Source organism: Diadema setosum, chromosome 16 (assembly GCF_964275005.1).
Source record: "Diadema setosum chromosome 16, eeDiaSeto1, whole genome shotgun sequence".
In the NCBI taxonomy this organism is placed as follows: domain Eukaryota; kingdom Metazoa; phylum Echinodermata; class Echinoidea; order Diadematoida; family Diadematidae; genus Diadema; species Diadema setosum.
The window spans coordinates 12,815,765-12,831,124 of record NC_092700.1 but is presented as its reverse complement, the minus strand read 5'-3'; the positions used below and the strand labels follow the sequence as shown (position 1 = coordinate 12,831,124).

General features: G+C 36.8%; 1 protein-coding gene across 1 annotated transcript in view; it reads right to left on the bottom strand.

The window, feature by feature from the left end:
• Positions 1-15,360, bottom strand: part of LOC140239404 (uncharacterized) — a 65,592-nt gene that overhangs the window by 38,581 nt on the left and 11,651 nt on the right. Inside the window, exon 4 of the mRNA XM_072319243.1 lies at positions 14,569-15,182. Coding sequence (XP_072175344.1) covers positions 14,569-15,182 — 614 coding nt within the window. The remainder of the gene's footprint in view (positions 1-14,568; positions 15,183-15,360) is intronic.

The window sequence follows — 15,360 nt, the reverse complement described above, 5'->3', positions numbered from 1 at the left end:
TGTCAAAGGAGGTGTAGGTCTGGCTCCCAAAGTGCTCCTCCCGGAAGTAAGGGCGTGATGGGGCAGCTGAGATGGGAGGTGGTGAAGTGAGTGGGGGGAGGAAGCGATAGAATGGGAACCGAGATGGCGTGACTGTGCCACTGCTACTGCAGGAGTGGGGGGTTTCTGTCCACGTCATGCCAACGTTGTTCCCTCAAGTTCGCCTTGAATGCCTCCCATATTTCTCAGTCTGTTTATTTGGATTCACTAATGATACAGTATATCCCAGTGTGATAGTGTCTTCATAAGGCAGCCACATCACATATTGCAACTGCTGTCAATATACAAACTTTGATCAACAGATTCATGCCAAAGAATCCTTAATTTGTTCCTCTGTATGAGATTGAGCCAAGACTACACCACTGTTCACATTGTCTTCCAGGTGTCCACAGCTACTCCAGGGAGGACTAAGTACCACAAGATTGTGTTTCCATCACACTAACCGGTTCAGTTACACTTCAAGAGGCCAGAGCAAGACTCCATACAATCTGGTGAGTTGATTACTTGTATAATCTGAGTAATCCGTAGTGAAGAGGCTCAGTATAACTAGAAGACAGAAGCATTAGCGTAATCTTGTTGACTCTTAGCCAGTATTGAATGAACAGACACTCAGCTTGTTTGTCATAAGCCTGCACACCATGACAACATACACAGCTAGATAAGGGACAATTCTCAACGACATTTTTACACTTCCTTGAAATCAAAATACAACATATCGCTCAGAATCATTTCAAGCAGTACATAAGGAGCAGCCTGTTGTAGATATTGGAGCAGCAATACATCACATTAAAGAAAGCTCTCTTAAAACATTCTGACCTATGCACTATGCTCCAGAGTTCAACAAGTCATGGTTTCATAATAACTTATACATATCCTGAGAAGTAATGGGTTGACACAAATGATGAAAAGGAAAAAGAAAGAAAGAAAGAAGAAAGAAAGAAAGAAAGAAAGAAAGAAAGAAAGAAAGAAAGAAAGAAATAAAGAAAGAAAGGGTCCTACCGAGGAAACATTCACACATAGACATACTTGATAGCAGATATTACTAGTAGTCTTCAGATTATTGAAGTATGACGTAAAGAAAAAAGTAAAGTTCTATTACTAGAAAATATGACTTCATAGCAATTTCATGAAGTCTCTAACTGCAGAGCACTGGGGGCATTTTATGAAGCATTTTGTCCGATTTTTTTTTTCTTCTGATAAACTTATAAGCTACTGAAATCCTTGAATCTGATTGGCTGAGAGCAAATTTGTCTGACAAATTCATCAGACAAATGCTTCATGAAATGCCCCCTGATTATGATTATAGACACGGGATTGATTTTTAACCCTGTCTGCAAAAAGGAAAAAATTTCCATCACATTTCTATCAATTGCATCAAATGATACCATTATTATTGGCATTGGATTTATAACTAGTGGAGTTTATTGCCAGAAAATGACATGATACGTAGGCAACTGTTTTTTGAGCCACAGCATTTTGCTACTGTCATTTCAGGCAATCCTTGATTAGTTTGTACCCTACTCACAAAATAATGTTACAGATAGGCATCCAAAATGGCAGTAATGACCACAGAAATTGGTAGAATACTATCATCTTAAAGAAATTTACAGTGACCTTTTGACCTGTCACCACTATCATGTTCATTCAAAAAATACTTCCTAAAGCCATTACAAGAAAACACACAAAACAGGATAAAGAGAGAGTGAGAAAGAGAGAGAGAGAGAGAGAGAGAGAGAGAGAGATGGAGAAGAATCAATCATGAGAAAACAGAAGACAGAAAACAAAGAGAGTATATGATTACTGTAAGTAAGCCAACAAAGGGAAACACCATGCACCTATCCAATGATAAAATCTGTTAATTCTGGTCATGCAGTCATTAAGGCTTTGTTGACTACTGGTTGATTAAATTTCTAATTGCTGCTTCTGAAACATGAGGAGGTGGAGAGTTTGTGAAACAGACTCATACTGTATGAAAACAATAGATAAAAAGGGTGTGGCTACTCTCTCCCTCTCTTACAGGAAATGATGGAGCAACAGAAATATGATGCTCAGGTTTAATGACCATTAAACGTAAGTATATCCTTGCATTGTGCCATTGTGAACCTGACGAAATCTATATGTACACAGGCTGATCTCTTTCAGAAGACCTGTATGTAACCTGCAATATGATGAAAGTATTTCCATTTCATTTGCAGATGTAGGCTGCTGTGTATTAGAATTTCACATGTTTAATTCTATAAAATCACATCCTTTCACAAAAAAAAAAAAAATACAAGCTAAATGACAATTTGCATGAACTTTCACAATTCAAATTATTCCATCTATTTTAGTCTGAAATGTCTGTACATTTATCAAGCTATTTTGCATGTAGAAATGCCTCTTTGCAGTAAGCTCATTTTTTTGTCAAGTTACTAATATCTATTTAAAGATGTATGCTTTAAATCTTTTAAAATTTATTTGATATGAAAACCAAAGGGAAATCTATGTCTTACAGTAGATCATCAAGTACTGTACCTGCTTATAAACGTATGTTTATGTCACTTTGCTCAGCAATAGTACATGAAGAGTAGGAAGATATTGCATATTGCCTGTTCAATTTCCTACAAGTTCATTTCCTTCCACTAAAAAAAAAGAAAAAAAGAATAACGTTTCATCTGCCATAAAAAGCACCCATAAGGGCATAGTTTATGCAAAGTACTTATTAATGTTTAATTGTCTTTGCTTCAGGTATTGGTATGCCATGTATGAATACATTTATGTTTAAATGTTCAACATGAGTATCAAAATGCAAATATGAACTTTACACCTGTTCTTGAGACATGTTTTACGCTTTGAACACTATTAAATTTGTGGCGGCTTGTCCAAGAGGTAAAACGGAATAAACTTGGATCAATGTCTTCACTATATTAAGGTTCCGCCCCCCTTTCGTACTTAAGAGTTACAACCATCTCTTTCTGCAGTTAGTTTGGTAGTCTCCTTCCCTTGCATTCACTTTGGTTTATGATGATGTGAATAACATAATTTGGCAAACATCTCATTTCACATTAGGGTAAATGGATTCCAAGCTACCTGTAGATACATGTACAAGACTGACTTTGCACATAAATGTCTTAATACTTCACAATAAAATTGAAACATTAAGTAGAGCACACAGTCATGGTTATCTCTTGAATAGAAACAATGAAACAAATTGCAAAGGTCTATGGTTCCTGACCATAATCTGGCTATGTACCTGACAACAGCGGTAGCTATTTTGAGAGGGAAATATATTGGAAACGAAACTACTTAGAAGTCACTACAATGTCAATACTCCTTCCTCTTATTAGCAGTTCAATAGGGAGCTATTCAACTTAGGAAAGGAAATCAATATGGCCTATTGTGAAGGCTGAATGGACAAATTTCAACCTGAGAGAGAATGCAGCCCAAGCAAAAACAGAGTTCATAAGGAGGTTGAGGGGTCAAGAACTCCTGGATGCAAAGAATATGAAGATACTTAAAAAAGAAGAAGGAAGAAATAGGCCCTCCATAGAAATGATTGACAATGAGATGAAAAAGAAACCCCACCAAAAACTGAGAAGACACACGGCACAACTGATTTCAGTATATGCATGAATGGAGCTTTAATAAATACTACTCATCTGATGATTTCAGACTTACCTTCTCTTTTATTGGAAGGCATTATATTTACTGCTAATTGATGTGATAAATACTCATAAATGTGTGTCTACAGGACTACTAACTTTATTCTTGTTAAAGGAAGTTGAAGTTGCAATGAGTCAAAGTAATGGACCATCAAGACAGTGGTTCTGGAAGGGTAAAGACAGAACTCGCGATACAACTATTGGATGAACAGAGTGTGCATTTGTACCTGATTATGAATTGATATGAGATACAGGCAAAAGGCAACCTTTCCTGTCATGTTAGAAGTAAAGATAAAAAGTGCTGTACTTAGGTTCTGTGTGATTAAATGATGCTAGATGAACCTCTACTACCAAAAAAAAAAAAAAAAAATATATATATATATATATATATATATATATATATATATATATATATATATATATCTACATGAGGGCCTTCAAGATGCCCTACATTCCAGGGCTAACAACATTGGCTGCATTCTTTAGTTGAGAAGAGGGGCTAAAACAATATTATAGAATTGATAGATAACTTCTAGGCACTGGTCACCTCCAACTGTGGTATGACTGAAACTTCACAGAATCAAACAAGATTTAGTTTATTACAATGAGAAGCATGATTCATATTTCTTATTTTGCCACTTTTTTTTTTCAAAATCAGACACACTGCAGCTTCTTGGAATGCAAAATGATGATTGAAACACCAGACTAAATGATAATGATGAGATCTTTGGAACTGCATCGGTAATTAACATAGATGAAAAGAAACACCAAATGATACAGAAAGAATGTCAAAATGTCATCATTTACTGATTTGTATTATATCCAGTGCAAGGTATATCATCAATGTGTCCAGTTACCTCTATGATGGTTAACACCCCAATTATGGGAAAGTAACAGGTTGTTATTGAGAAAGATAGAGAAATAGGCTGTAGGCTGTGAAGAAGAGAAGAGGGTGAAGAGAGAATGGTAAAATAGAAGCCTTACTGGGAAGGAGTTTAGGATGTGGATTACTCCAACTCTGGAACAAAGAACTTATTGAATTGTTACAATACAAGCTGAAGGAAGCGGAGAAAGACAAAATTGATTTTGAGCGACGAGGAGCTGATTTCGTACTGCAGATCAATTGTCAATGATGGTGACTTGCATTCCTTGGAGAAGCAGCACAATAACTCATCTATTGTGGCCAAACTACTGACTTGAGCTGTATGACAGTCCCAAATGCAACTTTTGTGGAATGTAGTCATGATTGACAAATAAACAAAAAAGCATTTAAGTAACCAGGTTGGTTCTACAAGATTCAGCTGTTGCTTCTGCTGCCTATTATTTTCACAAAAAAAAAAAAAAAAAAAAATGCACCCCCTCCCAAATACTAACAAAAAACTAAAACCACATGCTCATTTCGTTTACTTTTTATGTGATCGAAATCTGCAAAACAGTCTCTTTCTGTTTTCCTCCTACATACAATGTAGTTACAGGTTCTGTGCACAATATCTTGTATGTATTATCATTGCATTAGAGTTTACAATACAACAGAACCTGCTCATTTTTTTTTTTTTTTTTTTTTTTAAGAGAGAGAGAGAGAGAGCAACAAATTCTGGGGGAAAATGAGACTTCTGATATAGCAACAAGGACAAAAATTTTGCAAGTTATACTACATGTAATTTATAAGAGTTTATCATGTAGCAATAACCTAGTATGCTGCAAGAATTTTCATTATTTTTATGGCTGCTAATATATTCACATTGAATTGCATTTCTCTGTGTTCATATTGAGTTTGACTATCAGAAATATCCAACTCAAAATGAAATCATTGCCTGTACACAAAATGCTTTCTTTTAGTAACATGGATTTCATGTAAACTGACAAGGTTTGCTCCACTGCTAAGTTCAAATTGGCACCAAATAAACTATGATAGATCCTTCTGCATATATGAACTTGTATTTTAAGACCTGATGTACTAACCTGGTATGCCATACATTACCTTGCATGTCTTGAAATCTACTGTTGGTAAACATAGTTGATAAACACTATATATTCTAACAACACATGTCAGTGATGTTTATCTTATTTCTTCTTCTATGGGAAAAGAACAGTGAAGTCAGAATCATTTAGAAGTATGGGAGATACCATGCACTGCACATTATAAAATAAATAGGGATTAACTGACGCAAAACTTTATGACCATGATCATTTTCCTACAGAGGCCAGTTACTGAACACCTGCAGTTTCTGAATTCAGTCTAACTTATAGTTATATGCATTAAAAAAAAGGAAAAGAAAGAAAGAGACAAAATATGCGCTATAAATATGGCATACTAAGTACTTATGTGACCTCTACACATAGTTTACCTGCTGAATTTCAAAATGCAAAGTAGCTGTGGTTTCTTCAGCCCAATCTTCATTTCAATATAATGCAATGAATGCTATTTCAAAATATATACTTGAAGCTCACCGCTCAAGCTGTCCTGTTTGGAGACAAATAGTCTGGTACAATTCATAGCATTGATGCCTGAAAGTAGTAAATATGGCAAGCCTTCCAAACTGACAAAATGTAATCCTAAGGTACACATGGTTACATTGGGAATGCGACTGTCAAGAGTCCTCTGCAATGCCTTATATTGTCAATGAGCTTTACTACAACTCTTTATTACAACTGTAGCAGTTTTACACTTGTCACATGATGACACTTGGTAACTTACAGATAATTACATGGAAAGTGTAGTTTATGTTTTTCCGGAAACTAGGAAAATGTATTCAATGACATTGTGCATGCAGCTAAAATTCCGCTGGCAGACCTATTATACACACTACAATAGACAGTTACTAGTATAGGAGTATGCAGCTGGCATTGCTACTTGAGATAGATATTTCAGAGAAGGAGGAATGCAGATTTAGCAAAATATGCTCAAGAAACCTACCAAAAACAATCACAAAAAGTTCACACCAAACCTTGACCAAAACACTAGGTCTTCCTGGAGAACATCACAACAGCCAAGCACAAACACAATGTGTCATCACAAAATGCAGAACAAGAAGAGAACTTGAAGTATGTGCAGACCATGAACGAGTGGTATGCCAAATAAAAACAAAGCATCAGTAAATCCTGTGAAGTATTCCAACACAACAGTATCAAAAGAAAATTCTCCAAGAATCATGTAGCACAGGCATCCTACACTGCTCTCTGGACTTTGGTTCTGCGATCCACAGTATAAGGGTACAGCACAGCACCCAGAACTTAAGTGTTACTCTGATGCGGCAGAGCGTAAAAGTGACAGCAGCGGGAGTGTATCAGTCCATGTGGGGTCCTGGTGGCATTAGATACAGGACCAGGGCCCCATTCAAAAGGAGGCTATTATTTGGGTGCAAAGTACTCCCCTCTTTTTAGATTCCCTGGGAGTAAATAGAGTGTTTGTTTCCTTCTGGGTAATGACCCAAGTTTTAAATTTCGGAAAAAGGAGGAACAATATAAGGACTCTGTAGAATGAAGGACATGGTGTTGTGTTTTTAATCTCATTAAAACAGGTATATGTGTGGATATATCATCTACTGGACAGTTGCCTACTATGGTTTCTAAACTTAAGTTCATATAGCCTAAGGCATATGTTCAACAATTCTATTCTCTCTGCTATGCATGTTTTACAATTATGTAAAATGGGTGTATTGGTCTCTTTTCCAATGAGACTCAGATAAAAGGAATGTAGTGGTTCTAACAGCATGTTTCCCCAGAAACCATTTCAATACATGCTTGATAATATTCAATTAAACTCTGGGGAAATAACCTTCAGCAGAGGCAAATCCCAGGCTCCCATAGCATCCCCTTTTAAAGGTCCTGTTTACCTTTGGGAACAGTGATCTAAACAAAAAATTCAAGATATGACATTTAATGCATATATGTGTAGGTCTGTTGTACCACAAAACATTGTATCATATAAAATTTTCGCGATAAAGCCTAAAATATAAGGAAATTTAGATCTGTATTTTTCTCAATAAACTGTAACTGTAGACAGTTTAGTCTAAAAATATTTTTATCATAACTTTTGATCACATTTTGTAAATTCAGCGATATTTAACATCAATTTTAGTGATTCAAATTTTACACTGGTTGTTTGTATACCTAACTCACATTTTAGAATTTAAGGCACTAATGCTGGGTTTTTGTAAAATGTTTCATCTGCAAATGGTAAATTATGCCTTTCAAAGGGAACAATTGTATTACCACTGTAATTGAAATCAAATACATATACTATGAACTGTAAACTTAGAGACAGAGTAACTATTTTAAAGATGATTTTAAAACCTCTTTCCTGTTTTTTTTGTTAACATAATAGTTATTCATGTTTTACATAACATAATTCTCTCAAATGAATCTTATAAATAAAAGCTACAAATGCACATAAGAGATGTGATTTACTAGACAAATAAATAAAACACTGAGAGAACTTTTTTTTTTTTTTTTGTCCCAGAGCAACCCAAGACTTCAACAGTGGAATCAAAGAAAAAATAAAGTACCAGATGACTACCAAATATGGCTCGAGACAAAAATAAAAGAGAGACTACCCAAGGTATGAGGCGGAATCTGTGTCCTAGTCTGATGTCAAAGTAATGTAAATGACAGCAAGTAAAGACAAACCCAACATCAGGAATGTCTACTGTCAGCATGGATTGAATGAATCTACTGATCCACACATGGTTGCTTTTTACACAGGTGCACCTTATCTGGAGGGTTACACACAAACAATAGTTACCATGCCAGTCAGTAACACACCTCCATACAGTTTCCATGCTTGACAGACTTCAAAAAGAAGAGCTGCCAAAGCACAGAAAAGGATGCCACCCGAGGTCATGGTCTGAAAGCCAGGTGCAGAAAATGGCAGAACTAAAAATATTAAGTTCTATACTCAGCTGCGCTCATACCTCTTTTTAGTGTATCCCACAAAAAGACCACACGATACATACATTGTGTAGGTTTAACAAATGAGATATTCAATGTGCTTGGACCTCCAGTGTAAATGAAAATAGCTTGCATACAGTCATAAATCATGTTATTTATTGTATTCTTGATTCATTTGGAGACCATATTCTATACCAAAGATGACCTAGAAATATAAATTATTTTTATTTATAGGGTGACTGACAATTTTGAATAATTTCTAATTTGTATTCCATCGATCACAAGCCATTTAATGAAGTTTATATGCATGAGTGTAAATTTGAATGCAAGAAGCTGTAGTCCCCACTGTCAACAGTCTTGCTCATGCTGTTAAAATGCTGAAGGTATATCATTTGGTGAGTTATGATCACACACCCTGTGACTAAAGGAATGTGGGAGATAAATGGTATCAATATACACAACAAACAACACACATACATATACACACACACACATACACACACACACATATACATACACATACACATACACATATGAATAAACACAATATATTTATATCCACATCAGTGCATTTGCAGCTTCTGGCATCTTTCCTTCTCTAGTAGATAACATGGTACTGACACCCTTGCGCTATCATTGACTGCAAAAAAATCTAAATACTGTAAACCAAAATTTCGCATGCATGAAACTTTTGCGAACTTTGCAAGGAGCCATGATTGATTTGCAAAAGTCTTGTCCACAAAATCCAGTATGTAGTATACTCATAATTTTTTCATAGCCCTCAATTCCCGAAAGTCTCACGCCTCAAAACGGCCATCCTGCACTCCCTTTGTGAATGTCCTTGTCCACTCCCTTTGTTTCTCCAGCAGAAAAACTGTGTCTTCAATGCCATTCCATATCACAATTGTGTGCTGTTATTCTCTACCATGGCCATGCAAACCTGAGCGAAATCTGACAAGTGATGCAATAGAAACGCACACTATCCTTGTAGGGAGGATGGAGAAAGCAAAAAAGGAGCTTACATAATATAGTACCTATCCTATGACATCAGACTTAGATACATATTCTCCTAGAACATTGGTTGGTATAAAACAAGTGATGGGATTAAAGACACAACAGATGACACTCTAGCCTGGCTTGGAAACCTGGATTTACTGGGCATATGTCATACAATATCAAAGAAGAAGAAGAAGTTATGGGATTAATCAACCACTACCTGTAGACCTAATATTACTTATTATCGTCACAAAGTCAAAGGGTAAGCGGTCTTCACATGAAGACTGTTTACCTGGCAATCTTGATGTGATATATTAGCCATTTATCAGACCAAAGAAATGTTGGTATAAACTAATGCAAAAGAACAATCCAATTTCTGGTTAATGCATAACTCAAAAAAAAAAAAAAAAAAAAGAGAGAAAAAAACAAACAAACATGTGATTCACAATAATTTGTTTCCTGTCTAATGGGTGAAAACACAGACACATTCTTGTGATGGATTGATAAAGCATGAAATCATGTTGAGTGATCATGCAGAGCTCCTTTTGAAGGATAAAAAATAAGGCCTACTAACTATTAAAAAGCATGTGGAGGCTGCTTTCATAAAATACAGGGAAGACCTACAAATGATCAGATGATTTAAGAGATAAATGTTTCTATCAAGTTATGATCTCTGCTTTGAAACTTGAATCTATATCGTCCATGCTAGGACAATGCTTGGTGGTATCTTCTGCTTAAAGTTGTTGAGAGCAAGGAGGTTGCTATGATCCTGTACCCTCACAAGAAGCACTATGACTGTACTTTTAATACTGTTTGTTTGCAAACCCACTGCATCTACAGGTAGTGTGGGCTGTCTGCGAATTCATGGCCACAATGATGACAAGAAGTCTTAAGGGAGCAGAGCGGAAAAGAATACACCCACCAGTAACAAAAGAATGCCCCTATTACTACTCCCTGGGTTTTGTCGTCTGTCCCGAGGGCCAGAAGACTATCAAGACTACACAGATCTGGGACACATTGCCCCCACTCAAGCACACAGTCTGGACCACCCTACTTCTGCATGATTATTTATTCAAACTATAAAATAAAATGCATGGTACATTGATTCTAGAATGCTAGTTGTCCACATTTTGGCATGGACATCATATGAAGAGTTTGTTTGCAAAAACATATAAGTCCATTTTTGAAGATTTTGAAGTACGGTCTCTGTCATAAAGTGCAAAATAATACCTTTTAAATGATATATTGGTCACTACATATAAAGTTACATTTTTGAAGTTATGGTCAAAAGAAGCAAAAATTTTCTTATTATTCTCTATATTTTCCTTGACTTTTAATGGCAAATATCTCCATTTGGGAAATATGGACTTATCGGTTTTTGCAAACAAACTCTTCATATAGTCGCCCCAAAAGTCTTGTTCAAGAAAGAACATAACTTTTATAGAGCTCTACAGTGAGGGAGATGTTATTACAAATCATTTTGCTGTTTTCCTTTTTGTTATTGCTGTTGATATTGAGCTATAATTTCTATGACATGCTGTTGTGAATAGCACAGAATGGCTTTATTTTGCATTTCAGAATGGTGCTTTTTCTTCTTCTTCTTCTTCTTCTTCTTCTTCTTCTTCTTCTTCTTCTTCTTCGTCTTTTTTAGTGCAGCATTAGTGAATTTTTCTTGTGTTCAGCTCATGACTCTTCAGATCAAGCTGCTTTGGAAAAGTTAGAGGAAGAATATCCCTCACAGAAAGTAGTCTTAATAAAAACCAGACGCTTTGCTTATAATACTAGTCTGAATTAACTTAAATACAATCAATTCATGATCAGATGTATGCATCATTGTACGAGACTAGCAATCACTGTGATAATGATTCAGTTCAATTACCCAGTATTGATTGAAACAGCCACAGCTGATTGGTCATTGCTTGACTGCTACCATAGTAACTGTAATTATGTCAACTAACAACTGTTGCAAGATGCTATATTAAATGCGTCCCTAGGCTAGAAGTACGCAAAATCAAACCTCTGTTTCTCTCCCTCTGTAACGGGCAGTTACAAACAAACATCTAAATAGGGACTGAGATGGATCTGCCTGTATTTGATTTTGTTCTTAACGTGTTTGTTGACAACTGCTATAAGGGGTAGATAATCCCACCAAGGAAGATCTCGGCTAGACTGAAAAAAAGGGAAGGAGACTGAAGAAGAAAAGAGAAGACATTTCTTGGGTCTCTGAATATTTTTTTTCATAATCTTAAGAGAGTACCATATTGTCAAACATTACTATGCCTACAGCATGGGGTATCATTTGCTACCCTGCATCATATACTCCATAAAAATTTGCTTACATATCATACATTTATTTAAAAAAAAAAATTGTAGCTGAATAGTATCCATTGTGGCATGCCTGCAGTTGACATTATCAGATCTTGTGCCTTTCAATTTTCAGCAATGAAAGTAACCACTTCTCGCTCATGAAAGCAGAAAAGAAAATTGGAAAAAAAAATCAGCAAAACCATGTGCAGTATGGCATGTGTGCATTCAGCATACTTAGTTTTGTGTGCAAATACACAAGATTTTGGTGGAGATTTCTATTATCACTTTTTTGTGTGTTTTTGTTTTTGTGAGCCAACTCCTTCCATAACAAATGTTGAAGAGAAAATAAGCTGTACAGAAAAATAAAAATTAGATATGGTCTCACCAATCATAAAAAGACAATGCACTAAAATAAGCAGCTAAAAAAATCCAAGATTGCTCCCATTTTTCTCTGGAATCATTTTCATCATTCCACTGTTAAGTGCAATGTGAGTGTTCTAATTGTCATCACTGTTCAACTTGCATTGTTCTAGCATTGATTTAACCTCAGAAATGAGTGACACCAAACTCTATCAGAGGAACATTATGTTCAAGTCAATCCCCTCTCCATTGTTCCTTCTGTACAATGGTTTCCCATACAGAGGTACTATGTTATGCTGCCCTCTACTGGCAAAGTTATGCACAGTCAAGGCACCTTTCCTCCTACTTCAGATGTGAAAAGAACATACAGTGTGGCATCCCAGTTTCAGGGGATAGTTGGTTTAGAAATTGTGCTTGCTTATTCTGAATAAACTTTGACAACTAATTTGACACAAGACAGAAGTAAAACAATATCATATCTGAAAGCAGGAAAATATTATGCAGAGGGGTAATGGTTGAGGTGTGAGTTTTCTTCAATTTGTCTTTCAATTTTTTTTGTGTTGCTACTCGGAAAGCAGTAGATGATAGTTTCGAGTCCTGTGGTTCCATTTTTCCGACATGTTTTTTAAATCATAAACATCAGCAGCTGCAATCTTTGAAATAGAAAAATTGAGGAAAACTCGCATCTCAATATCCTATCTAATTTTCTGAGGTCCAAAGTACCTTGCAAATTTGTGATTTCTCACAATCAGGCAAACTGCTCCCACAACAGCTTTACAAATCATACAAAATCAAATTCATTCAACTCTTCTTTTTCAAAGTCTCAGTAATGACCAAAACTTTGGTTCTGATGTAGAGAAATCACAAATGTAACAACAGTGAAGGTAGAAATTTTCACACAATAGACTGTTCATGCTCAGTCCAGGGAGATGGATTCCATATGTTTGTAATTTCTCTGACTGTTAATGTTTGTAATGCCTTTCTTCCTCTTTACAGATTGTCTTTCCTTTCCTTGTCCTTTCCTTGCATAATTTCTGTTCATTTCTCCAGCTTTTTTTCTTCTCCTGCTCCTTGATAATCTTGAAGTCCACCAGGTCTTCTGTGAAGCCATCCTCTTTTTCCGCTACAGTCGCCCAGAAAGCAGCATCCAGTGTTACATCAACATGAAGGCGTTCTTTCCCTACAATAATCTCAGTCTGAATTCCCATTCAGGTGATTCAGATAGTCCAGTCATCTACAGGATGCACTGGTCAGGTTCCAGAGAGGCCTGGCCCTATAGGTCATGTCACCAGTGACAGGACAGGACTGCACATTCATTTGTATGACACAATGTAATATGGTCATACCTTAGCTGACTATTCATGGGCAACTGGTAGGGATTGTGTTGTCAGTGTTCTGGTGTGTGTGTTTCGTGTTGCTGCACGGGTCAATACCCTACTTATAACAAGATGTAAGGGGTGGATCTTTGTTCGCATGAGATGTAATTCTCCTAAAGTAGACCTACATTTTATGTCCTATATCCCAGGGGCAAAGTTTTTTTTTTTCTTTTTTATTTTAGCAGCACAGCTAGGCTCACTGAGTCGTGAGCTAAAGCTTCTTCATTTGTCACGTAGACACAGTCTTACTGTCTAATACAACAGGGTGATAAAGATGTGTGGATTGATAGGTTTAACTATCTGAGACTGCTCAGTAGGACCTGATCATTTCACATTAGTCAATCTGCCCACGAGCCTTGACCCAAAACAATGATGGATGCTACAAGCCACCAGGTCAGTTCCAGTAGGCTGTGGTGGATGGTCAAGTGTTGTGACTTCCTGCAGCTGCTGGTCACTATGATCACTTGCAATCTGTCAGGTTTCCCCAAGACAAATACTGACCCATACATGCAATGGCTCCTAGTTACATCAGGCATTCAAGAAGGACTGGATTAGAAAAGATCATGAGTCACAGAATAAATTATCACTGGGTACTTTGTGAAGCAATTGATATCACAGTAAGTGATATCACAGTAATATAACTGCAATAAACACCTGATATCACTGAATAGTTTGATAGACAAGGTATCAATGGAAGGAGAGTTTGAATGCTTCATATAAACTATTGATATCTCTGTTTAGAGACACTGGTTTGTACCAACAAAGATTGCCTCCTGAAACTGTTTTGATTAAAAAAAAATTAAAATTAAGAGTTTATATTTAAAAGCTGGCTAAGTTTTGGATGACTCACTAAGAGTGTGATATTGAGGACACTAATCAAAGGAGTTTTCCTAGGATTACAAGAATTTTCAACCCGCAGTCACAAGGGTTTACTCCACAGTAGACCCACTTTGACTTACCATCACTGTACAGTGGCTCAGCAGCAGTAGGGACTCCACTGATGTGTTCTGGTTTTGGGTAGAGGGGTCCACACTCTGGTGGCCAGAAGGGTCCATCAGCAGTCAGTATCACACCATTCTTGTCCACATACTTCCCTTCTGCTATCTTTTTGAGTTTCAGTTTTCCTTTACGGACAGCCTCCTTGAATCCAGCCTGAGTAAAGCAGTGGAAAGTCTTCCTGCGAATCAGAGTGATTGCCCTCTGCTCTTCTTCATCTACCTGGCTGATACGACTCGCACCATCCCTGGCAACAGGAGTCGGGTGCTCACCCCTGGTTACAGTCACATCTGTGCTTCCTGATGGCAGTGAGTGCCTCCAGTGGTGAGGACTACCACCATCTGGCTCTTCCCCATTCTCGTACTTCACCTTGTTTCCATTAATGTCTGTGTAGCAGCCTTCAACATGCTCACCAAACTCCCTATATCTTCTGTCATTGATCTCACGCTCAAACCACGTGGGTGCCTCCTCACTGTTGTAGTAGGTGAAGGTAGAGTTGAGATCGTTCCACTGGTACCTTTCTTTGAGAGATGGCAAGGCTTGGGCATGACTTTCACAGTCTTGCAGACTCAGAGACCTTTTAGAAAGAAATGCCATATAATCTGAGAATTAGCAGGCTGGAGTTTGGTAGTTGGAGAGCAGTGATCTAAAAGTGATTTGAACTACAAACCTGTCTCATAGAAACAGCAGTGTTTGGTCATATGGAATAAATAGAGAACCAGCATTCATCACAATTACAGCAATACATCAAGATT